The sequence below is a fragment of the Rhincodon typus genome, chromosome 11 (assembly GCF_021869965.1).
Source record: "Rhincodon typus isolate 14 chromosome 11, sRhiTyp1.1, whole genome shotgun sequence".
In the NCBI taxonomy this organism is placed as follows: domain Eukaryota; kingdom Metazoa; phylum Chordata; class Chondrichthyes; order Orectolobiformes; family Rhincodontidae; genus Rhincodon; species Rhincodon typus.
The window spans coordinates 4,773,661-4,800,132 of record NC_063342.1 but is presented as its reverse complement, the minus strand read 5'-3'; the positions used below and the strand labels follow the sequence as shown (position 1 = coordinate 4,800,132).

Here is a 26,472-nt window from a genome sequence, read left to right as displayed (position 1 = left end):
CCACCTTCTCCCCTCATCCCTCAATCCCACCTCCCCACCTTCTCCCCATATCCCTCAATCCCACCTCCCCACCTTCTCCCCTCATCCCTCAAGTCTACCTCCTTACCTTGTCCACACATCCCTCAATTCCACCTCCCCTCCTTCTCTCCATGAAACTCAGTAAAATACCTCCAATTCTTCAATACTGGGAGTACAGACCCAGCAGTGAAGTCTGGCTCCGAGCCTATAGATATCTGAGCCTGTTGAGTGTGTTGATAAAGTTGTCCACCCTGTGTGTAAACATCAAATGCTTCATTCATTCTAACTTCATGATTTCTCTTTTTTTTTCTTAAAAAAATTATCAAATCCTTTGTTACCTCCACCCACCTCCATTGTGTTGTGTCTCCAGCACACCCTGTCGGTAAGTAGTCACCATTCCTTTCATATACAGCATGACTGCAAAATGCTCTAAACTGTGTAGATATCGTCCCCATTCTGTTCACCTCCATTGTTTAAGTGTCTGTGGGGGAGGGGGTTATACAGAATGCAAAGTGAGCAGTACACATCATTGCCAAGAGAGATTAAAGCCTAGTGATTGCACTACAGACTGTGTGAATACAACAGCTGGAACTTCCCTTTTAAAACAAGCCTCAAAAGCTTGAGTCAGTGAATTCCACTGACAATTTCATTGATCTCACTTGAAGGTATTTGAAAGAAAATGGATAGTTTCGATTTTTTTTCTTCTGGTGTGAAGTATGTGATGGTTCATTGGGTTGCCTGAAGGCACCTGATTTATAATGTGGACCACACACTGAGGCACTTGAGCACAGACCCTCAAATCCTCACACAGACACACATACACCCACTCAACACATTCCCACACTACACTCTTACACCATCAAGCACACGCACGCGCATGCACGTACACAGACCCTCCCTCTCATAGACACACCCATGCTCACATTCACACACACACATTCGCTCTGCCAATACTCTCACATACTTGGACTCATTCTGTTACACACCCTGTATATACTCACGCACTCTCACACTTTCACACGCTACATGGCACACAATGACACTCACTCATATGCTCACACTCATTATCACACTCATACTCCACTGACTTATTGGTATCCACCCTCTCACACACACGCACGCACACACACATGCACACACATACATGCACACACACACACATATATGCATGCACACACAGACACACACACGCACGTACACACATATACGCATGCACACACGCACACGCAAGCACACATGCACATGCACATATACACACACACGCACACATACACACACACGCACACAAATACACACACACACGCACATACACACATACACACACACTACCCACTCACTCTCTTACACCTTCCCTCTGCGTCCTTACACTCATACACACGCACACATGCATGCACCCAACAGAAAAGGTATGCACACACTTAGGCACACTCTCACACATCCACAAGGCAACAAACATACGCACACACACACGTACTCACATGCTCATACACACACGAATACACCTTATGAACACTAAAACACAGAAATATTTTGTTACACTCCCTGTTGATTAATAATTTAAAAGAATCAAACTTCCCAAACTGCCTCAATTGAAGAAACTGATGTAGCAGGTTTCACTTTTTAAGGAGGTGCAATCATTTACTAGCTCCACCTGGGTTCCACAGATGTGATTAACAGCAGCACGGGCTCATTCCCACTGGGACGTCTTCACTCAGTTCATAATAGTCTTGATGGTATAGCTTTACAGAGACACCATCGTCTGTCTCTGGTAAAGAAAGTACGCAGCTCTCCAGCTTTTCCGAACCTCAATCCTGTTCTGACCGTTGACTGATATCCAATCTCTCAGCCTTATGTTACCTTCCCAGTTAGCTTCCATTTCCCTCACAACATGAGGCTGACCTCTCAGAAATCTGATGTCCCAGTCAGGAAACCCAACTTACAAACTCTGTCCTCCACACCAGAGAAGGGTTTCTTGGGTGAATTGGTGCTGGAGGGTGAGGAGGAGAATTTTTTTAAAAGAAAGGCAAGTGTGTTTTCTCACAAACCATGTAAAGTCTGATCAGCGTCTGGTGTGAAGGGGACTTGTGCTTGAAGGAGATATTGTTTTTACTGCCTGCTTCCCTTGCTTCCAATTGCATTGCTGTTCTGTTATTTCTCTCTGCTGGGTAAGTGAAGATAGTGAAAGTAACACGAAGTCCACCTACATTTCCAAATCTCCCCCAGCTCCCAGAGTCACCAGATCAGAAGATTTTAGACCTACTGTTTAAGGGTATTGGAAGGGGATCTCAGCACAGTATCATAGGGATGGGTTATATTGGTTGGATGCGGACCACAACAACTTGCATTCACTTAGTGCTTTCAACAATATTAAAAAAATACCTCCCCAGCGTGTGAGTGTTAGCAAACAAATTTTGACACTGAACCACATGCGGAGACATAGGACAGATGGCGAAGGTTTGGTCAGTGAGGAAGGTGTTAACTGAACATACATTTTCGAAGATGGAGAGATTTGGAGACTGTGGTTTTGAGAGCTTGGAAATTTGACAGCTGAGGACAAGGCCACTAGTGGTGGAGTGATGAAAATTGGAATGATATGAAGGACTAGTTTTGGAGGATTAGAGGTTACAGAAGATTGCGTGTCAGGAGAAGGTCACAGGGAGAGTGAAGGCTGTGACTACAGCCCTATCACATGACAGCACACAGCATCACAAATAGAGAATCCCAAAATAGTTATGGTGGCCTGTCATCTGTGATAACTTCCACATGGTTCCCTAAAATGAAAACCATTGTCAAAATACAGAGCAATGGTTGTTGAGGGATCGAGGTGGCATAGTGAGAACTAAACCCATCAAAGACTTTGGGAAACAGGTTCAAAGCCTGTCCAGACTGAAACCACAAAGGGGTCAATAAGTAGGAGGGCGAAGGGTCTGTTTCCATGCTGTATGAATCCATGAATGTAAGCAGAACTAGGACATTGGCAATTCACTCCCTGTCCTGGGAGTGTTGGATGGGAACAGTGTAGAGGCAGCTTTACTCTGTATCTAACCCTGTGCTGTTCCTGTCCTGGGAGTCTTGGATGGGAACAGTGTAGAGGCAGTTTTACTCTGTATCTAACCCTGTGCTGTCCCTGTCCTGGGAGTCTTGGATGGGAACAGTGTAGAGGCAGCTTTACTCTGTATCTAACCCTGTGCTGTTCCTGTCCTGGGAGTGTTTGACGGGGACAATGTAGACGAAGCTCTACTTTCAGTTTAAAAGGGTAGAGGAAGCTTTAGTCTGTCTCTAAACCTGTGCTGTACCTGTCCTGGGAGTGTTTGATGGGGACAATGTAGACGAAGCTTTACTTTCAGTTTAAAAGGCTAGAGGAAGCTTTAGCCTGTCTCTAACCCTGTGCTATACCTGTCCTGGGAGCGTTCGATGGAACAGTATCGAGGGATCTTTGCTCTATATCTGACCTCATGCTGTACCTGTGCTAAAAGTGTTCGATGGGGACAATACAAAGGAAACTTTACTTTCATTTTGAAAGTGTGAAGAATGTTTTACTCTGTATCTAACTATTCTATACCTATCTTGATGGGCTTTCTAATCATAGAACAGGATCCCTACAACATAGAAGCAGCCCATTCAGACCATTAGGTCCACACAAACCCTGCAAAGAGCATCCCACCCAGACACACCCTATCCCTGTATCTCTACATTCCCCATGGCCAACCCGCTTAGCCTGCACATTCCTGGACACTATGGGTAATTTAGCATGGCCAGCCCAACCTGAACATCTTTGGACTGTGTGAGGAAACCAGAGTAACTGGAGAAAAACAACTCTCTGAGAGTGTTAAATGTAAGAAAGTTTGATATTTTGTTAAAATGAGAATGTGTGGATGATAGATGTTGACCCAGAACTCTGTGCAGCTTTGTTTTCATGATCTTGTTTCCAAGTTAACCTGAGAAAGCAGGTGGTGGTTCCATCCAATGGCCTTTTAGGGGACTGTGCCTCTGACAGTGCTGCACTCCCTTCGCACTGACAGTGTGACACCTGGTTATTGCCTTAAATCTCTGGTGCAGGACTCAAATACATAAACATTTGACTCCGTGCGAGCCAGCAAACCATGCAGCAGGGTGCTGAGATTCAGGGCTGAGCGGAAAATTCTTGTTTCACCTATCGTTTGTACGGTGGATAATGGATGTCTCAAGAGAAAGAAAGAGATTGAATTTCTGTAGCTGTCTTTCCATCCTCAGGGTGGTCTGCATGACTTTACAGCCAACAACGTGGTTTCTAAATGTGGCCAGTGTTTGTATTCTGCATAGAGCAGACTATCACAAAGACAAGTCACAGAGTCATAAGCGATAGGAAGAACTGCCGATGCTGGAGTCAGAGATAACACGGTGTGGAGCTGGAGGAACACAGCAGGCCAGGCAGCATCAGAGGAGCAGGAAAGTTGACATTTCGGGTCGGGACCCTTCTTCAGAAAATGGTCCAACTCCTCCATGTCGACCAGATATCCCAAATAAATCTAGTCCCAATTGCCAGCACTTGGCCCATATCCATCCAAACCCTTCCTATTCATGTGCCCATCCAGGTGCCTTTTAAATGTTGTAATTGTGCCAACCTCCACCACTTCCTTTGGCAGCTCATTCCATACTCGCACCACCCTCTGTGTGAAAAAGTTGCCCCTTAGTTCCTTTTTAAATCTTTCCCCTCTCACCTTAAACCTATGCCCTCTAGTTTTGGACTCCCCTCCCCTGGGGAAAAGACCTCGTCTATTTACCCTATCCATGCCCCTCACAATTTTATAAACTTCTATAAGGTCACCTGAATATAACAACGATCAATTTTTTTTTTTTTTTTTTGTTTTTGCGATGTTATTTGAGGTAAAGATGTGAGCCAAAACAGTGCTTGTAGTTTTGATTTTTTAAAACAGCGTTGTGAAAATTCTCTGCCTGACAATAGAGATGGAAGGTCACAGTCCCACTTGAAGGATGAGGTGGGGGTCCCAGCCTGCATTTGCTGTCTACTCTGATCTCTGGAGAGGGACGCAAGCCCAGAGTCCTATGGCAAACAATGCTGTCCTCTGAGGAATGGCTGGCATCGATGGCATAGGAGGGTGGTTAGTGTTTAAAACCCAGTGCCTTGTGAGGGTGTGCCATATGTAAAAACCAAGTTAATATTGCCCAAATCATTAGCACTAGTTTGTCACTTTTCGCTGCCTGATCCCAGTGAGACACGTGGGTGGATGGTGGGAAGGACTTTGAGGATTGTAAAGAGAATGCCTTCCTGCTGTCATTGGTTTAACCCACTGAATAAAACATGATAGGGAAAGGCTTCAAGAAATTATTTCTTTTTAAAAAAAACATCTTTCTGCCTCTGGCATATGCATTCCATCATGAATTAAATATTGCACTTGATAATCCATTTCCACTGAAGTGTAAACGACTTCAATAAATCATTAAAGCTTCAAATCAAAAAAAAGCCACGCAGCCATTTAAAGAAAAATCAGAGGTTGAAAGGGACAGTTGTTCTCCTCAATACTGTCCAACATTCCATGTATATAGGTGATTAAAAGACAACAATCTATAGTACAGCCGAGGGATCAAACTCTACTTGTTCCATTAGAGAATAGGGGCTCGCTTCTGTCCTCAGTTGGCAGATTCCAGTCAAGGGCTACAACAGCAGAAGGACCATTCTGTTAGCCTCAGTTGAGGGACTGGGACAGAAGGATGGTGACGGGTGAGGAAGGGGGCTTTCAGTGAGGTAGTTAGAGGGTAGGAGCACACTGGCCAGGCCTTTTCTGCTTCTAATCTATGTGGGAAAGTCCGAAAGCCCCTGAAATATCGACGGGAAGCCAGGATTTGTGATGCCTGCTGCAGCTGAATATGACATTCACCAAGGATGGTCACTTTGATCAGAAACACAAAGGCAATCTTCCATTGCCCTTGACAACCTCCACCCAGCTCTCTGGATGGCTGCACTCCTGCAACTCTGGTCTCTCCCATGTCCTCAACCTTCATCATTTCCCCAATGATGGCTGGGCCTTCAGTCACCCAAGCCCTCTCCCTTAATTCACATCTCTCCGCCTTTAAAACACTCCTTCAAACCTGCCACTTTTGCCAAGCTTCTGGTCACTTTCTTGATCCCTCCTTTAGAGACAAAAAAAAACTGCAGATGCTGGAATCCAAGGTAGACAATAACCTTTCCACCCATTCCCCACCTCCCTTTCCAGCCCCACCTCCTCCCTTCCATTCCACCTCTGACCCTCCCTTCCAGCCACCAACCGGATTCATCCCTCCCGTCAACCAACCAGGTCGTACCTTCCACCAGTGTCTACCTATCACCACCATTTCACCTCCACCCCTCCCCACTCTCTTTATCTGCAGCTCCCCCTAACCCCACATCCAGTCCTGAAGAAGGGTAATACCCGAAACATTGACTGCTCCTTACCTCCAGATGCTGCCTGGCTTGCTGCGTTCTTCCAGACTCCTGTTTGTCTACCTTCATCCCCCCTTTATGTGGCTTGGTGCCAAATTTGTATCCAATAACACTCCCGGGAAACCCCTTGGAAAGTTTCACAGCTTTAAAGTTGCTATTTGAATGCAAGTTGTTGCCAGGTGTCAGTATGACAAGAAGGAGCTAAATTCTTTTTATGGCTTTGCAGCAAGGAAAGAGGTCCCTGAGCACAGACCTTACAGGTTTCTAAGATATTGTTGGGATCAACTTAGATTATTGCTTAAAATGTAATTACAACAATAGGTCTCATTCAGATTGGCATAAGGTAAATGGAGACATGTTATTAGCAATCTCTGATACACACCATAATCAACCCTATTAGCATTAGTTAGAGTGACAGAGGCAATGTTCTTGGTGCTTTTAAGAAATAACCAGATGCTGCAATGTGGGGCAGAGGTCGTCCTGAGTGAGTAAGTAGGTTGGGCACAGCCCCAGAGTGAAGAGACAACCCATTAGAACTGAGAAGCTACGGAGGCCAAATCGTTGTGTGTATTTAAGACAGAAGTAGGTTCTTGATGAGTAAGTAGATAAAGGTTATGGGGAGAAGGCAGGAGAACGGGGATGTGGAACATATCAGCCATGAACAAATAGCAGAGCAGACTATGGGAGCGAATAGCCTAATTCTGCTCCTATATCTTACGATGTTATGGGCCAAATGGCCTCTCTATCCCTAATTGCCAAACAAGTCTTTTGAAGGATGTTAGACTCTTTGTTTTAAGACCAAGGACAGAGCAGAACAGAATACCAAGCACCCAGTATGTTACAGGATAGGATCAGAATGTGAGCCTGAGCAGGAGTCTCCCAGTGGCTGGGAGTCTTGCTGGTTTCTCACTGCGGAGGGTCAGCAAAGTGGGAAAAAGCAGGAAAGTGGAGTTGAGCGTGATCAGATCAGCCACAATTTCATTCAATGGTGGGGCAGACTCGATGGGCTAAATGGCCGTCTTCTGCTGCTACATTTCACTGCCTTTTCAGATGTCAGTTTGACTCTGAGCTTCAGAGATGAGATGATCAAAAGAGATAGATTTAACAGAGTGTCTTAAAGGTGGCAGGTTGTGATATTTCAAAATTGTAAATCAATGGTGGAGTGAAGCAAATTGGAATTGTGTGTCTATGTCTATTTGTGTGTGTGTACGTGCACATGTGTGTGTGTGAGTCGGTGTACATGTTGTGCGTATGTGCATGCGCATGTGTGTGTGCATGAGTCTGTATACATGTGTGTCTGTGTACATTTGTGTGTGCTTGTGCCTGTGTACATGTGTGTGTACATGAGTGTGTGTTTCTGACTGTGTGTCTGCATACATGTATGTGCATCTGTATACCTGTGTGTGCGCGTGTGTCTGTTTTTGTGTGTCGATATGTGTTTGTGTGAGAGACAGAGAGAGACAGAGGGCCTGTGTGTGTGTATGCATGAGTAGTGTGTGTGTGTGTATGTGTATGTGTGTGTGTGTGTGTATGCATGAGTAGTGTGTGTGTGTGTATGCATGAGTAGTATGTGTGTGTGTGTGTGTGTGTGTGTGTATGCATGAGTTGTATGTGTGTGTGTCTATGCATGAGTTGTATGTGTGTGTGTCTATGCATGAGTTGTGTGTGTGTGTGTCTATGCATAATTAGTGTGTGTGTGAGCGACAGAACAATGAGTGTGTGTTCATACACGTGCACATGTGCGTGTGTGTGCACGTGTGTGTGTGTACATATGTGTGTGTGTGTATTACCCCCAGTGGTACAGTATTTTGGTAACATCAACCATCTGAGCTCCAATTTGGGTGAAGTCTCCATTCAGCTGTTCAAGAGTGAGATTCAGTTCTCAGCAAGTAACAGGGTGAGGGAAATCTGAGAAGTGGAGGATGACACAAAGGAGATGAAAGGACAAGTGAGAAATAAAATGCTATGTGCTCTTTTGTGCCTTGTGGCTGTTTGTGCATTTACTGCTCTGGAAGTAAAGGTGAACGTGGAATGTGTTAAAATCGTGTGTGTCCCAAAGTGTCTCTCCTCAAAGCTGACTTGATGTGCCTCCAGTCACGTCCGATCCTGCTATTCCTTGCAACCGTGTTGTTACATTTGAGCAAAGCTGAGCTTCTCCCTTGCTGAATGTGGCATCTCTTGACAGAAATCCAAGCTCATTTAGCAACCCATGATAAGATTGTCCCAGATCCTTTATGCGCTGAATTGCTAAGATGGTCTGGGCCGCCCAGTGTTTAATTGCCTTCTCTCTCTCTCTCTCTCTCTGCCCATGCTTGCTTGGCTTCAGCTATCACTGAGCTTAATTCAGATGCTTGTGCGTGGCTCTGTGTGAATATGTTTTATCAGCCTCGCCCATGCATGCTGGGCCCTGCACATTATTTTAGATTGTGCTGAACTATCGTGTTTTGATAACATTAACAGAAGCAGTGGGTGACTTGGCATGAGTGTTGGGTATGTGGACTGGGACCAATTTGTGCTTTGAATTTCTGCATGTTGTAATCCAGTCTTTTTTTTCCAGGGATTTTGCAGATCCTGGCGAGTTTTCTGCATTTTTATTGTCGTTATTCTGCGTGTATAAATCAAAACACTTCTGCAGCTAATGCTCACATCATCCATTTGTTAACCCTGCATATATTACAAAGGGAATTTTGACATCAGGGACCCCTTTTATAGAGGGAGTCTCCCCATCAGGAACCCCTTTTATAGAGAGAGTTTCCCAGCAGGGACCACTTTTACAGACTCAGTCTCCCCATCAGGGACCAGTCTCCCCATCAGGGACTCTTTTTATCAAGAGGGTTTTATGGTCTTCATGCAGTTCCAATCATTTTGATAATGACCATGAATTTTCAATATAATTTGATAGTTATAGTCCTGAGACATACCGTACTTTCAACATGATGCGCTGATAGACGCTGAGAATCCAACAGTGTGAAGGTGATGGGTTAACAGGCTCCAGTAGATGAAAGAGCACTGACTGTTGTACTCTGACATTCCTGTATTTCTGCTGATGGCAATCCAGCCCTTATGCTCTGTTAGATTGAGCAAATGATGTCAGCCACATCAGGCTGTTAATATGACCAGCATTAACTGAACAAACTGAAAGATAAACAAAGGATATTGAAGAGACATTATCTGTAACTGACTGTAACAAGCCCTGAGATTAAGGAAGAGATCAGCTAAGGTTCGTGCTTCTTCTGATTATTGCCCAGTGATCCCTGTGTTAGAGAGAAAGAGAAATCAGCCTGGGATCCTGCTCCTGATCACTGCCCTGTGATCCTGAGGTTAGAGAGACAGAGACAAAGAGAGGAGGGTGGAATCAGCCAGGGTTCCTGCTCCTGATCACTGTCCAGAGATCCATTTTGGAAAGTGGAGACAGTAAGGACTACAGATGCTGGATGTCAGAGTCAAACACATGTGGAGCTGGAAAAGCACAGCAGGTGAGACAGCATCCATGGAGCGGGGAAGTCAACGTTTTGGGCCGAAACCCTTCGTCGACAGTCCTTACAAAGGTTTATGGCCCAAAACATTGTCTTACGTGCTCCTCCAATGCTGTCTGACCTGCTGTGCTTTTGCAACTCCACATTTATGGACTCCATTTTTGGAAAATATTGGCTGATAGGTGAAGGTGGAATTCACTCGCAGGACCCTAACTGAATAAGTTGGCTCCCAAATGGAGAAGGCCATTGAGCTAGGAATGAGTGACATGTAGGATTCACTCAGGTTCCCAAAGCCTAATTTCTGGGAATGTGTGTGGGGAGGAGATAGATTAAAAAAACGCCACAAAAATTGCACATCAACAAATCATCTTTCTGAAAGGCGAGACAGCGGGTCGACTCAATAAATCTTTGCGTGTAAACGTGAGGAAGGACCTTTGGCCTCTGACAGCGAAGTGGAAAGCTTTCTGTAAAGGCACTCACCCTGTTCTCTGCTCTCTGACATATCGTCTGCTTGGACCACCCCCTCCAGCTGCCCCCCAGTTTGTGGTGAGGCCGAGAGACCAGATCGTGGCTCAAGGACGGACAATCACCTTCCCCTGTGAGACCAAAGGAAACCCTCAGCCTGCAGTCTTCTGGCAGAAAGAAGGAAGCCAGGTGAGTGCCCCTTCAGGTGTCTGACTCATCAACAACTTGCATTTATGTAGCACCTTTAGGACCAGCAGGCCAATTCCTGAGAGACGGTTGTCCTATCAGGTGAGTGCAAATAGAATGACTTTTTCTTGTGGGATGGCTAGAAAAATGAAAGGCGGGATTAAAATGTGTAAAATTCTTGGAGGGCTCAACTTAGAAAATAATGAAGGTTAGAAGCCACACGAAACCAGGTTATAGTCCACCAGGTTTATTTAAAATCACAAGCTTTTGAAACACTGCCCCTTTGTCACCTGAAGGTACCTCACATCAGAGAAAATAGTCAACAAGGCTAATGGAATGCTGGCCTTTATATCTTGAATGACTAGAGTATAAGGATGAAAAGTTATGCAGCAGTTATACAAAGCCCTGGTTAGAGCCCAATGGGTGTACTGTGACCAGATGTGGGCTTGGGAGGGATGTATTGGCCTTGGAGGAAATACAACATAGGTTTACAAGAATGATCCCTGGACTTCAAGGGTAAGTTATGAGGAGAGATTATACATATTCAGCCTGCTTTCCCTAGAATTTAGAAGGTTCAGGGTGTTCTGATCGAAGTCTTCAAGATATAAACCAAAAATGACAGGGTAGATAAAGATAAAATACTTCCACTTGTTGGGAATGCTAGAGTCAGGGGGACATAGTCTGAGAATTAAGGCCAGACTGTTCAGGGGAGATGTTAGGAAGAACTTTCACGCACAAAGGGTGGGCAAGGTTTGTAACTGTCTTCCACAAATGGCAGGGGATGCTGGATCAGTTGTTAGTTATAAATTTGAGAAAGATACAGTTTTGTTAAACAAAGGTATTACCGGATATGGGCCAAAGGCAGATGTATATGGAGTTAGGTCACAGATCACCCATGATCTCATTAAATAGTGGAACAAGCTCAAGACGTTGAATGGCCTCCTCCTGTTCCCATGAATTGGAAAGTACTTACAGGCTGTTTCACACTGGCTTCAAAGCCTGAAGCTAGAGACTGTAGATAATTCGAGACGACCGGTTCAGATATTATTTTCTGCACTCATGGGACACAGGCTTCGCTGTCTATCCAACATTTATTGCGCATTGTGAAGTTGCTGCTCTTGTGAAGGCTATGGGGAGCCATATTGTGACACACCTTTGGAGTTGGTGGGACTTGGATTTGGGCCTCTGGCCGCAGGGACACAACCAGTGAGCCACAAAGGCCATTCCCAATTACAGGCTGTAATCTCAGATTTAAGGACTAAGGTCAGGAGGATTCTCTTTAATCAGAGGGCTGTGAATGTTTGGAAATTTCGACACCAGAGAACTGTGGATATTGATATTAACTATTAAGTATATTCAAAACTGAGCTCGATAGATTCCTGGCCATTTAGGAGATTAAATATCTGGGGATAAGGTGGAGCTGAGGTAGAAAATTAGCCATGCTCTTACTGAATGGCAGAGTATTGATGGTGTACACCTGATGTTGTTAATATTCTTATGTAAAGTGTCCTCAGATACTTCACACGAGCATTTTCAACAAATTGTGATGTTGAACTGCTGAAGCAGATGTTAGGACAGGTGTTAATACCAAAGGGGTGCCGCACAAAGGTTTGTTCAAGATATTAAATTGAGGCTGTATTTCCCCTATTGGTGGATGTCAAAGATCCCACTGCAACTATTTTTGATAAAAAGCAGGGCAGTTCTATATTCATTAATAGGATGAGGACGCCACTGACTAGGTAACATTTATTGTCCATCTCTAATTGCCCAGAGGGCAGTTCAGAGTCAACCACATTGCTGTGGGTCTGGAGTCACATGTAGGCCAGACCAGGTAAGGATGGCAGTTTCCTTCCCTAAAGGACATTAATGAACCAGATGGGTTTTTCCAACAATCGACAATGGACTCACAGTCATCCTTTATTCCAGATATTTATTGAATTCAAATTCGGCCATCTGCTATGGCAGGATTTGATCCCGGGTCCCCAGAATGTTATCTGGGTCTCCAAATTAACAGTCCAGCAATAATACCACTAGGCCATCAGGGTTTGAGTGAAGATCTGTAGCTTGGGTGCTGGTCGTAGATGTTGATGTTCAGGAAGCTCCACAGGAAGCTCCACAGCACTGAGGATGTTAGCTAGTAACGGGACAAAACATCTGCTATCAAACCTCCCATCACAGCGAACACACCAACATCCACAACCACTAGGCCTTCTCAGTGTCTAGGACTCAATAAACCGAACTAAAAACAGATTAATTAACCTCATTTCACATTGTTGTTTTTTTGTGTGGAATGGCTGTGACCATATTGGCTGCTTCATTTCCTACATTTTTGAAAATGTTTGTTCATGGGATGTCAGGAAGATTCAACCACTTTGCTTTGGGTCTAGAGACGCTGATTGGCCAGACAGGGTAAGGAAGGCAAATTTTCTGAGTGAACCAGCTGGGTTTTTACAACAATTGACAGTGGTTATATGGCCACTATCGCGCAAGCTTTTTATTTCAGATCTTTCTTCATTTTAAAATTATTAAATTCAAATTCTACTCTCTGCAATGGTGAAATTTGAACCCATGCCCCAGAGCATTAGATAGAGCCAATGTATTGCTAGTCTAGTGACAGTACCACCACAACACCAGCGTCTCTTATTATGCCTGCAACTACATTTAAAGTACTTAATTGTCTGTGAAGCATTCAGGGACTCTCCGACAAAATAAATAATTGGCTGAATCATCAGACTTAGATTGCTACAGGAGTAGAAAAGTCTTGCTGCAATTTTACAGGGCTTTGGTGAGATCTCACCTGGAGTACCGTCTGTAGTTTTGGTCTCCTTATCTGAGGAAGGATGTTCTGGCAATAGAGTAGTACAGTGAAACTTTACCAGACTGATTCCTGGAATGGCAGGACTGATAAATGAAGAGACACTGGATTGGTTAGGACTATGTTCACTGGAGTTTAGAGGAATGAGGTGGAGAGAGTTCTCAAAGAAACCGATAAAATTGTAACAGGATTAGACAGAGTAAACACAAGAAGGATGTTCTCAATGATTGGAGAGTCCAGAACCAGGGCTAGCAGCCTAAGGAAATGAAGTAGGCCGTTTAGGACTGGGATGAGGAGAAATGTCTTCACCCAGAGAGTGGTGAGCCTGTGGAATTCCCTACCACAGAAAAGAATTGAGATAAAAACATTGAATGTTTTCAAAAAGGAGTTAGATATAGTTCTTAGTGCAAAACGGCTCAAATGGGGAGAAAGTGGGAACTGAGGAATTAGTTGGATGATCAGCCATGATCATATTGAATGGTGGAGCAGGCTGAAAGAGCAGAATGTCCTACTCCTGCACCTATTTTCTATGTTCGAGAACACGCAACATCACCAGTGTTCTAGCATGTTGCAAGTCAAGTTCATTAATGCAGAAGGCTGAGTCAATATGTTTTTCTAGAACTGAGCTGTGCTCTATCAATCCTTTATCAGCTCCTGTGATAATCAGCTCACATAATCTCGACTTGAGGCAATCAAAGATGCCCAAAGATTATTTCTCTGCAACTGAGACATGAAGAGATTTTGTGTTTGTTACTACTTTGAAAAGAAATGGATCTTTGAGAGTATGTACTTTTTCTGATAGACTAAATAAGGGAAACTATTTTCAGTGATAGGTGAGTCAGGATGGGGCAGCGAACGAAGAAAAGCCAATGTGGGAGATCTGTGTTTGTTATGGCCTGGAATGCACTGCCTGAAAATGTAGTGGAAGCAAATTCAATTGTAATTTTCAAGGGGAAAACTGATAAATTCTGAAAATAAAATCACTGCTATGGAAAAGAAGACAGGATTTGATAGTTTATGCAGGTACCATAAGCCAAATGTTCTCCTGTAAATTCCTATGGAATGATTACTTATCAGAGGAAGAGTCTATTTTAGTCAAGCACACGCTTTGCTGCTCTTCTGCCGATGGTAGTGTCTTGGGTGCACTATTTTTCCATGGAATGCAGCAGGCTCAAAGGGCCGAAAGGCCTACTCCTGTTCCTATTTTCTGTGTTTCTGTGGGTATCTATCACCACCAATCCTGACCTCATTATCCTTAACAGCAGTGTAGGTGTACCTATACCATGGACTGCAATGGTACAATAGGGTGGCTCACTGCCAACCTCTCAAGGGCATTTAGCAGTGAACAATAAATGCTGGCCCATTCAGTGATGTCCACAGCCCACCATGAGCAATTTTTAACATATCCAACCTCTGCTCCCTGGAGTCAGTCAGCAGGTAAGGTGTAGGGGAACCCAGGCAGATACTTCGCTCTTTCTAGTCCAGGGACACTGAAGCCCATTGTTGGTCCTCTGATTGCTGTCTTCCTTCACTTCCCTCCTGACCATGTATCGCCCAAAACCCACCCATAAGGAGAGGGGGAACCCTATCCCCAGGCCATGGAAGCACAGGCTTCGTGCCCCAGCTGGGTGTGCTTGTTTCCTCTGAGTCATCAGGGAATGTTTTTTGCTCATTTCTTCAATTTCACCTTCCACTTGGGATCCATCACACAGAGCTAGTGTAAAAGAGTCAATGGATGGAAGCCAAGGCTTGAATTTCTACAGCACCTGTCACAACCTTAGACTGTCCAAAAGTTTCTGCATAAGAACAAACATAAGAACAAGGAGCAGGAGTAGGCCATTCAGCCCTTCAAGCCTGCTCCACCCTTTAATATGATCATGGCTAATCTCATCTCCACTTTCCTGCCCATTCTCCATAACCCTTCAACTCATTACTAATCAAAAATCTGTCTATCTCCTCCTTAAATTTACTCAATATCCCAGCATCCACTGCACTCTGTGGGAGTGAATTCCACAAACTCTCAATGCTTTGGGAGAAGTAATTCTTCCACATCTCTGTTTTAAATCTGCCACCCCTTATCCTAAATCTGTGACCTCTCATTCTAGATTGCCCCACATGTGGAAACATCCTCTCTACGTCTACTTTATCAATCCCCTTCAGCATCTTATATTGCTCAATTCGATCTCCTCTCATTCTTTTAAACTCCAGTGAGGGCTAAACTGTTTCATCTGTCTTCATTGATAAACCCGTCATCTCTGGAATCATTCTAGTGGACCTCCTCTGAACTGCTTCCAATGTAATCACATCCTTCCTCAAGTAAGGGAACAAAAATTGTGCGCAATACTCCAGATGTGGTGTCACCAATGCCTTGTACTTTGCAGAAGCACTTCCTACTTGGAAATGAAATAATTCCGCAGAGGCCGGTATCCATCACCAAGTCATCCTTTATTTACACATGAACAGTCCTCGACTTTGGTACTGTCTCATTCAGAGTCAGAATGTCAGTATCTCTGACACCTCCCTTTTTAATCTGACAGCCAGGGCTCCCTGATTGGACCAGATTAACAGCCCTAATCAAGGAACTCATATTCTTTGAGGCCCCATTGGCTAACCTCACTACAGTATACTCCCACAGCTTTTGTAAGATAATTGCAGAGCAAAATAACAGCCCTGTACAGATAGAGGAGGACCTTTGGTGGTTTGATGGCCAAAGTGTAGATCAGCTTAGTGCCGAAAGCATGGGGTTTGAGCCCCATTCTGGTTGAAGTACACCCACTCCCCTAGCTATTTTGGGAATGATTACCAAAGGCCCTTCTTTCATGAAGAGATCTCAAGGAGAGTTTGCACAGTGTGTGACCCCAAAAGCAGCAAGGTGGTTGTAACCAGCTCAGCAGTTTATGTTTTAGCAATGCTGGCTTTGCTATAAATAATGCCCACTGGGGCGAATGGCCTCCCGTTGTTCAAGACAATCATTTCAGATTGTTCAAATCTGTCAAAGATGGCACGATGCATCACGTTTCAAATCACATCAGAAAGGCAGCACTCTCGGGGAAGCACTCCCTCAGACTCATACCAGGAGCTTTCTTAGGCTTGATTTAAGGACTTGACAGGGTAGACGTGGAAAGGTTGTTTCTCCTTGTGGGAGAGTCTAGGACCAGAGAGTGTAATCTCAGAATAAGGTGTCACCCATTTAAGATGGAGATGAGGAGGATTTTCTTCTGTCAGAAGGAAGAGAATCTTTGGAATTCTTTGCCACAGAGGGCTGTCGAGGATGGGTCATTGTATATTCAAGGCTGAGACTGACAGGTTTTTAATCCACAAAGGAATCAAGATTTATAGGGAAAAGGCAGGAAAGTGGAGTTGAGGATGATCACATCAGCCACGATTTTGTTGAATGGTTTACTTCTGCTCCTACATCTTATGGCCCAATCTGACTGTATAGTGCACCACATAGACTTCACGCTGAGTGAGAAGTGACAGGTGTTACCCGCTGAGACACAGACAACACCAATCTTAGATTGTGCATTGATGCCTTATAGTTGAGCAGTTAACAAATGGGGAATAAAGTCAATGTCAGTCTTTGTGTCCCCTTCCCTGCTCACCTCATCAACAGCAGCAAGAAGTTACATTTGCATAGCACCTTTCAGGTTATTAAGCACCCCAAGGTGCTTCAGAGAAGCAATTATTTATCATACAAAACTTTGCCATCAAGCCACATAAGAAGCTACTATAGGAAATTGGAACAGGAGTAAGCAAGTGAGCCCCTTGACCCTGTTTCACCATTCAATATGATCATGGCTGCTCTGTGGCCCAACTCCATAGATCTACCTTTGGCCCATATCCTGTAATACCTTTGCTTAACAAATATGTGTCCATTTCAGACTTAAACCTAACAGCTAATCCAGCATCCCCTGCCATTTGTGGAAGATGGTTCCTCACCTCTACCACCCTTTGTGTGTAGAAGTGCTTCCTAACATCTCTCCTGATTGATCTGGCCCTAATTCTCAGACTATACCCCCGAGCTCAAGAATCCCCAACCAGTGGAAATAGTTTATCTACCCTGTCTTTTCCTGTTAATTTCTTGAAGACTTCAATAAGATCATCCCTTAACGTTCTAAATTCTAGAGAAAACAGGCCTAATTTGTACAACCTTCCCATATAACAGCCCCTGAGGTCCAGGTACTATTCTTGTAAACCCATGTTGTGCTCCCTCCAAGGCCAATATATTCTTCTGGTGGGGACTGGAAAGCTTGGTGAATGGGGTAGTTTTCTAAGGTGTGGTCAAGCTAATCTGATGTTGGCAGACATTATTACTCAGGCCCTGTCATTGCCCTTTTAAGAACATCAAGAGTTAATCATTCAGCCAGACAGCTTTTACTGTGGGGATGTAATGAGAATAGATGGAGTGTGGACACTGTGTTTTTCAGAGTGGGATTGTGACCAGTTAATAGAGGGTGAGCTGATAACCATACCGCCAAATAATGCAAGGTTAAGCATAATTTGTAGAACATAAGAGACATCATTTGTTAGCTGCAATGAGGACTAATGGCATCATCCTTGAATCTATCAGAGTGGACAATCCATCATCGGCTAATAAAAGTATGTACCTCTCAATTAAGTGGTGACATAATTTAAGGGAGTGGAAAAATTGCAGACTGTCTAATTGAAGAGCGTTAATTTGCTACTGTGACCTCCTGTGAAAGGGGGTGAACATTTCAGGCTGTAACAGGCATGATCAAAGAATCGCTGGGCCAGCAGACGTCATTCGTCTAGCGCCCAGGGTTAAACAATCCAGTCCTAAACCCCGTCTATACTGGCCCCCAAATTCCATGCAGTTCAAATTGCATCAATTTTAATGTGCTTTTCTGGGACCCTTCACTTTATCTGTGATCTCCTCCAGCCCTACCACGTTACAATTCTGACTACTCTTATATCCCTGACTTTCTTTGTTCTAGCACCAAAGGCCTTGCTTTCAATTACCTGGACCAATTGTCGGTTGTGGAATTCCCTCACTTAAACTCTCTGCCTTACTGCTTTTCTCTCTCTCTCTCTCTCTCAATCCATCTCCCTCTCTCTATATGTCTTCCTTTCCTTCTCTCTATCTCCCTCTTTGTCTCTGTCCCGCTATCTCACTCTATCTCGCTCTCTCTCTCTATCTCTCTCTGTCTTCATCTCTCTACATATCCCACTCTCTCCTTATCTATCTCCCCCTCTCTCCCTTTCTCTCTCTCTACCCCCCTCAATCTTGCGCTCTCTCTCTCTCTTTATCTCATCTTTCTCTCTCTATCTATTTTCGTCTCTCTATCTATCTCCATTTCTCTATATATCTCTCTCTCTATCTATCTCCCTCTCTCTTTCTTACTCTCTCTCTCTGTCTCTCTCCCTTGATGACACTTCTATAAAACTGTCTCTCGGACCAAGAATTTGTGTGTTTGCCCAATGCCTGTTTAGGGAAAGTGATATCAAAGCGGTCAGTGGTCTGGTAAGCCCCAGGTTAATGTTCTAGGGAGATGTGTTCAAACCCCACCAAGGCAGATGATGAAATTTGAAGTCAGGAAACAAAAGTTAGTTTAAATGAAAACACTGCTATTGCTGTAAAAACCTATTTTGTTCACTTATGTCCTTCAGGGAAGGAATTCTGCCACTCTCACCTGATGAATCCAGACCCACAGTAATATAGTTGATTCTCAACTGTCCTTTGGGTAATTAGGGATAGACAAGGCCCATTAAATAATTAAAAATGACATGGCATATCAGTGTTAAATTTTCTTTGGTAACACTCTGGTGTAGCTCCTACAGGTGGTTGAGAGCATTAATGATGACCAATGGCTATATCTTACAGAGTGCGAGGATTTGCAATGACCTTCCTAGGGGCCATTAACTCATCGATGAATTTACGCAAAATCTCTGAGAATTGTCAAGAACTCATGAGATGAGGGAGTGCAGGTCGTGAACCTGCCTGGAACTCTCTACCACAGAAGGCTGGGGAGGGCCAGTCACTGAATATATTCAAGAAAGGTATAGGCAAGGCTGTTGACTCTCAACTGCCCTCTGGACACTTAGGAATGGGCAATAAATACTGGCCTGGCCAGTGACGTCCATGTCCAGTGAATAAATAACAAAAAGAGCTACATATATTTTTAGACTTTAAAGGCATCAAGGGGTATGCAGACAAAACAGGAATGTGATATTAAGACAGAGGATCAGCCATGATCACATTGAATGGGGGAAATGGCTGAAAGGCCTACTCATGTTGCTAGTTTACATGAAGTCAGTGGGATTCAAAATTTGTAATGAAAGAAAAAACTTGCATTTATGGAGCACCTTTTACAACATCAGCTAAACCAAAGATTGTAAAAAGGTATTTTTTTGAAGTGCAGACATGGTTGTAATGTAGGGAGATGTGGTCACTGATTTGGATTCAGCAAGACCACTCCCCAAAGCGCCAATGACGACAGATCACCAATTTCAGTGATATTGACTGAGGGCCTAGCAAGAGCACCACGAAGAGCCTTAGCTGCCCTTCTGAGAGTGCTGCAGAATCTTTCATACCTAATTGAGAGGACCGACCTGGACTCAGTCTAATGCCTCATCCAAACAGATGGCAATTTCCCCTCCTCACTACTGCACTGTGTACCCCAATCTGGAGCGTGCACTCATGCCTCTCATGTGAAATTTGGGGACCCATGATCTACATTGTAGTGCTGAGTCCTGGCCAACACCAGAACCACCTGATCAGGCTGTACCATTTAAAACACATAACTAAGCTCCAAAGTATTGGTGTGGAGGCATGAGGAACCATGCAGGAAGGGTTTTGATTTTATTCCGCGCTGTGTACACTTCTGTAATTCTCAGGTGACAAAGTATCTCACCGAGCCACTCTGTCATCCCCATTTCTCTACTTGAACTTGATGTTCCTGGAGTTAAGAATTCAAGGTCATTTGAATGGAAACAAATCAAATTCTTGAGGGGTTTGGCAGGCCTAATGTGGAGAACACATCTCAGAATGTTCAGAGTAAATCCAGAGTTACGATCTCAGGCCAAGAGGTCAGTTACTCTGAACTGAGATGAGGAGAACTTCCTTCAATTCCAAATGTTGGGAATATTTGGAAATCTCAACCCCAAAGGAATGTGGATGCTTTGTCATTGAGTCAGTTGCTCTAGGTCTAGAGGACACTGGTGAGACCACATCTACAGTACTGGTCACTCTACTTACGAAAGTATAGAAGCAGTTCAGAGAAGGTTTACTAGACTAATACCTGGAATGAGCAAACTGCCTCATGAGGAAAGGCTAGATAGGCTGGGCCTGTATCCTGTGGAGTTTAGAAGAGTCAGAGGTGACTTAATTGAAACATCTAAGATCCTGAGGGGAGTTGACTGGGTGGATGTTGAAAGGATGTTTCCTCTTGTGGGAGAATCTAGGACTAGGGGTCACACAGTTTAGAAATAAGGGGCCGCCTGTTTAAACAGAGATGAGGAAACATTTTTTTTTTCTCTTGTGAGTTTTTGGAATTCTCTTCCTCAAAAGTCTGAGGTAGATAGACCCTTGATTCCCAAGGGGATGGAAGATTATCGAGGGTAATGCAGGAATGTAGGATTGAGGTTAAAATCAGATTAGTTGGTGGAGCAGGCTTGAAGTGCTGAGTGGCCTACACTTGTTCCTCGTTTGTACATTTGAAACAGAGATGCACATATTTTTTGTTACGAAGGGAATTAAGGAATATGGGGAAGGTGTGAGGAGATAGATTTGAGGCGGGTGATCAGTGACAGAATCACAGATTTGTTATAGTGCAAAAGAAGGCCATTTGGCCCATTATGCCTACACTGTTTCTATCCCCAAATGCCAATCTCCTGCCTTTTCCCCATATCTCTGCACACCATTTCAATCCAAATAACCATCCAGTGTAACAAAGTATGGAGCTGGAGGAACACAGCAGGCCAGGCAGCATCAGAGGAGCAGGAAAGCTGATCTTTTGGGTTGGGACCTTTCTTCAGGAAAATGTTCATATTAAACAGGACAGCAAGCTCAAGGGGAAAAACCAGCATTAATTTATTACCCTGTTTTATTTTGATGTTCTTAAAGGCACTGTTGTCTTGGTGAGTGTGTGAGTGGTGTTGGATGGCCTGCAATGAATTTCATTGGGTTCTTTTCTTCTTCACTCTAGAACCTACTGTTTCCGAATCAGCCCCCCCAGCCTTCCAGTAGATTTGCTGTCTCCTCAACTGGTGACCTCACCATTACCAACATTCAGAGGTCTGACGCTGGCTACTACATCTGTCAGGCCTTGACCGTGGCAGGAAGCATTCTTGCCAAGGCTCAGCTGGAGGTCACGGACGGTAAGCGAGGGATGTCAAAAAGGCAACCTGAACCCAACAGGTCGCGCAAACGGTCAAATGTCCAAACTGGCTGTTGAGGGGAAAGGGGGAACAGCGGGGGGAAAGGGGCATTGTATTGTCGAACCTAACGGTGAGCTCTTCCCCCTACACAGATCAGTCGGCAGAGTGGACAAGATCAACAACAATTCACATTTCAAAAGGCTACAGGGGGGTGAAGTAGGTGGTTTAGAGGAAGAGGCTCATGGTATTATCACGAGACTTTTAATCCAGAGACCAGCGTAACGTTTCAGGAACCTGGGCTCAAATCCTGCCATGGTTGTTGGTGGAAATTGAATTCAATTTTTAAAAATAAAATCTGCAATTAAGAATTTTATGATGACCATGAAACTATTGTTGATCGTCGGGAAAACCCATCTGGTTCACTGATGTCCTGCCATCCTTCCATAGTCTGGCCTACATCTGACTCCAGACCCATAGCAATCTGGTTGCTCGCTTAACTGCCCTCTGGGCAATTAGGGATGGGCATTAAATGCTGGTCGAGCCAGCGACGCCCTCATCCAATGATTGATTGAAAAATTTAAGGACCTTTCTCCATGGATCAAGAGAAGTAAAGCAGGCACCTGACTGAGGTTTTCAAGAAGTGAGAGATTTCAATGGGACATTTCTTTGCATTTTGTGTGTGTGTGTACCTGTGCATGCATGTGCATGTTTATTTATGTTTATCTGTTTTATCTGAAAGTGTGAGTAATTTTGCATTTGAGTATGTGTATTTATGTATTTAAGGAGCAGAACTAGGCCACTCAGCTGGTTAAGTTTGCTCCTCCATTTCATATGATCATGGCTGATCAACACTTCAATACCTTTTAACCACCTACATCCCTATAACCCTGTATGCCAACAGTAATCAGACATGTATCTCTTCAAAATCTGAAACAAAACCAGAAATTGCTGGAAAAGCTCAGCAAGTCTGGCAACATCTGTGGAGAGAAATCAGGGTTAGCGTTGAGTGACCCTTCCTTAAAACTCATTGGAACAGATGCGACAGAGATCGAGGGATTGGGAGAACGGAATAGAGTCTTTACAGGAAGTGGGGTCTGAGGAGGTATAGTCCAGGTAACAGTGGGAGTCAGTGGGTTTGTGGTGGATATTGGTGGCAGCCTGTCCCAGAAATGGAAACAGAGATGTTGAGGAAGTGAAGGGACGAGTCAGAGATGGACCAGGTGAAAGTGAGAGCAGGGTGGAAATTGGAAGCAAAGTTGATTAACTTTTCCAACTCCGGATGAGAGATGGAGGCAGCTTTGATGATAACGTCAATGTAATAGAGAAAGAGTTGTGGGTGGGGCCTGAATTCGAAACCGAAAGAACTGTGGATGTTGTAAATCAGAGACAAAAACAGAAATTGTTGGAAAAACTCAGCAGGTCTGGCAGGATCTGTGGACAGAAATCAGAGTTAACATTTCAGGTCGAGTGACCCTTCCTCAGAACTGCTCTTGGGACTGGAATATGAATGGAACAAGGAATGTTCCATGTGCCCCACAAAGAGACAGGCATAACTGGGGCCCATGCGGGTACCCATGGCCACCCCTTTGACCTGAAGAAAATGAGAGGAGTTAAAAGAGAAAGGTGAGGTCGAGCTCGGCCAAGCCGAGGAGGTTGGTGGTGGATGAGGACAGTTTAGGCCTTTATTCCAGGAAGAAGCAGAGAGCCATGTGACCATCTGGTGGGGGATGGACATGTAAAGGGATCACACATCCATGATAAGGAGGAAGCAGCTAGAGCTCACAAACTGGAAGCGCTGAAACTGGCGTATAGCATCAGAGGTATTGCCGATGTAAATGAGAGGGGACCGGACCAGGGAGAAAAGACCGAGTCAAGGTAGAAAGAGATGAGTTCTGTGAGGCAGGAGCAGGCAGAAACAATGGGTCTAAAGAAGGGTCCAGACCCAAAACGTCAGCTTTCCTGCTCCTCTGATGCTGCCTGGCCTGCTGTGTTCATCCAGCTCCACACCTCAACACCTCAGATTCTCCAGCATCGGCAGTTCTTACTATCTCAGAAACAATGGGTCTGCCTGGGCAGTCTGGTTTGTAGACTTTTGGAAGGAGGTAGAAGCGACCTGTATGGGGCTGGGGCACTATCAGCTTGGAGACAGTTGGGGGGAGATCACCAGATGAAATGAGTTTGGTGGCCATCGTTGACACAATGGCCTGATGTTCCATCACGGGGTCATTGTCCAGGGAGAGACAGGAGGAGGTATCTTTTTTTTCCTTTATTCATTCACGGGATGAGGGTGTCGCTGGCTAGGCAGCATTTATTGCCCATCCCTAATTGCCCTGAGGGCAGTTAAGAGTCAACCATATTGCTGTGGGTCTGGAGTCACATGTAGGCCAGACCAGGTAAGGATGGCAGTTTCCTTCCCTAAAGGACATTAGTGAACCAGATGAGTTTTTCCTACAATCGACAATGGATTCACAGTCATCATTAGATTCTTAATTCCACATATTTTATTGAATTCAAATTTCACCATCTGCCATAGTGGGATTCGAACCAGTGTCCCCAGAACATTATCTGGGTCTCTGGATTAACAGTCCAGCAATAATAAAACTAGGCTATTGCCTCCCCTGAGAGCAGGTGCTCAACCTTTGTAATGTAGAGGTCAGTCCGCCAGACTACAACAACATCACCTTTATTGGCAGGCTTAATAACAAAGTCAGGGTTGGATCTGAGAGCACAGAGCGCAGTCAGTTCCCGGGAGACTCGGTTAAAATCGGTAAGCGCGGGGGAGGGTGGGGGCAGAGGAATTGAGGTGACAATGTGATGTTGACAGTTCTCGATGAACAGGTCGAATGCAGGTAACAGGCTGGAGGGAGGGGCCAGGTGGGGGGAGAGTGTTGGAACAGGGCGAAGGGGCCTGTGGGACAGGGAGAGGACTTTTGTCCAAAGAAATGGACATGGAGGTGAAGACAATGGAAGAAGAGTTCAATGTCATGCCGTGCCCGAAATTCATTGAGGTAGGGACACAGAGGGATAAAACTGTTTCTGATTTACAGCGTCTGCTGTTCCTTTGGCTTTTCTTCAAAAACTGAGCCTCCTCATCCCTCTGGGGGAAGGAATTCCAAAGATTCATCACCCTGTGAGCCAGTTCAGATGATCCTCAGGATGGAGGGATTATCTTATGATCAAAAACTAAACAGGTTGGGACTCTACTCGCTGGAGTTTAGAAGAATGAGAGGTGATCTCATTGAAACATGTCAGATTCTTAAGGGCCTTGACAGGGTAAATGCTGAGAGGATGGTTCTCCTCATGGGAGAGTTGAGGACCAGAGAGCATTGTCTCAGAATAAAGGGGCACCAATTTAAGACTGAGATGAGGAGGAATTTCTTCTCTCAGACGGCCGTGGATGTTTGGAACTCCTTATCACAGAGAGCTGTGGGGGCAGAGTCCTTGTGTATATTTAAGGCTGGGATAGATAGATTCTTGATCAGTCGGGGAATCAAGAGTTATGGGGAAAGGGCAGGAATGTGGTCATGAGGGATGTCGGATCAGCCATGATCCTATTGAATGGATCATGGAGCAGGCTCGAGGGGCCAAATGATCTTCTCCTGCTTCTATTTCTTTGGTGTTATGGTCAGATTAAAAAAATAGTTTCTTCACCTCAGTCCTGGTTGACACAAATATGCACATACATTTGTGCTCGTATTTGGTATGTGCATGTATATTCTATAAGTTTTGTGGTACGATGGATAGAGTCCCTGCTTCTGAACTAGCAGTCTTAGATATAAGTCAGGAGTTGATGACTGAGGAAGGTGTGTTTATATTGTGACCAGACAGGATGAAGATCAACCTGCAAATCCTTACATCACGTACCAATGGCAGGCAGTAAGAGCAGGAGAGATTGAGGTGGTGGAAACAATGTTGGAAATGTGGAAATATAGAAAACAGGAGCAGGTGGAGGCCATTCAACCCTTTGGGGGTAGTAGACTGATCATCCAACTCAGTCCCCAGTTCCCACTTTCTCCCCATATCCTTTGATCCCTTTAGCCACACGACCGTCACTATTACTAGCTCCAGACTACAACATACATGCAGGTTTGCATGTTACCTTAATGTGAGTATGTGTGAGTTTGATAGCTCATGGGAGACTGGAGAAAGTGAGTTTGAGAAGGTGTCAAACACATTGAAAAACTTTTGAGTTTGAGTCATTGAAGACATTGCTAAAGTCTCTAGACACCCATCTGTTTGCTACTTCAAGCATTACCTGCCCACATGGGGCAGACTGCAGATTGTACATTAGACTCATCAGTCAACTTACAGAACACATCATATCGGGGAACACACAAAGCACCCTAATCTTTAGGGACAACCTTAGAAAGGGATGTGTGAGAGAGCACATCTGAATACGTATATAAGTGTGTATCTTCATGAGCATTTGTCTTCTAACTGTGTATGTGAAGTGAAAGACATAGTGATGGACAAGAGATCAGAATTAGATGAGTGCCAAGACATTGAGGGGTTGTCCATCTGAAAGAGATTACAGAAATTGGAGGGGCAAGGATTTGGCAGGATTTGGAAACAAGGACAAGGATTTTAATATTAAGATAGCCAAAAGAACTGCAGATGCTGTAAATCAAGATCAAAAACAAAGTTGCTGGAAAAGCTCAGCAGGTCTGGCAGCATCTGTGAAGGAGAAAACAGAGTTAACGTTTTGGGTCCGGTGACCCTTCCTCAGAACTCTGCGTTCTGAGCAAGTGTCACCG

General features: G+C 44.5%; 1 protein-coding gene across 1 annotated transcript in view; it reads left to right on the top strand.

The window, feature by feature from the left end:
• The window catches only part of robo2 (roundabout, axon guidance receptor, homolog 2 (Drosophila)), a 200,830-nt gene that overhangs the window by 8,098 nt on the left and 166,260 nt on the right, over positions 1 to 26,472 (top strand). The window contains exons 3-5 of the mRNA XM_048603017.1: positions 389 to 400; positions 10,445 to 10,569; positions 21,547 to 21,718. Of these exons, the coding sequence (XP_048458974.1) occupies positions 389 to 400; positions 10,445 to 10,569; positions 21,547 to 21,718 (309 nt within the window). The remainder of the gene's footprint in view (positions 1 to 388; positions 401 to 10,444; positions 10,570 to 21,546; positions 21,719 to 26,472) is intronic.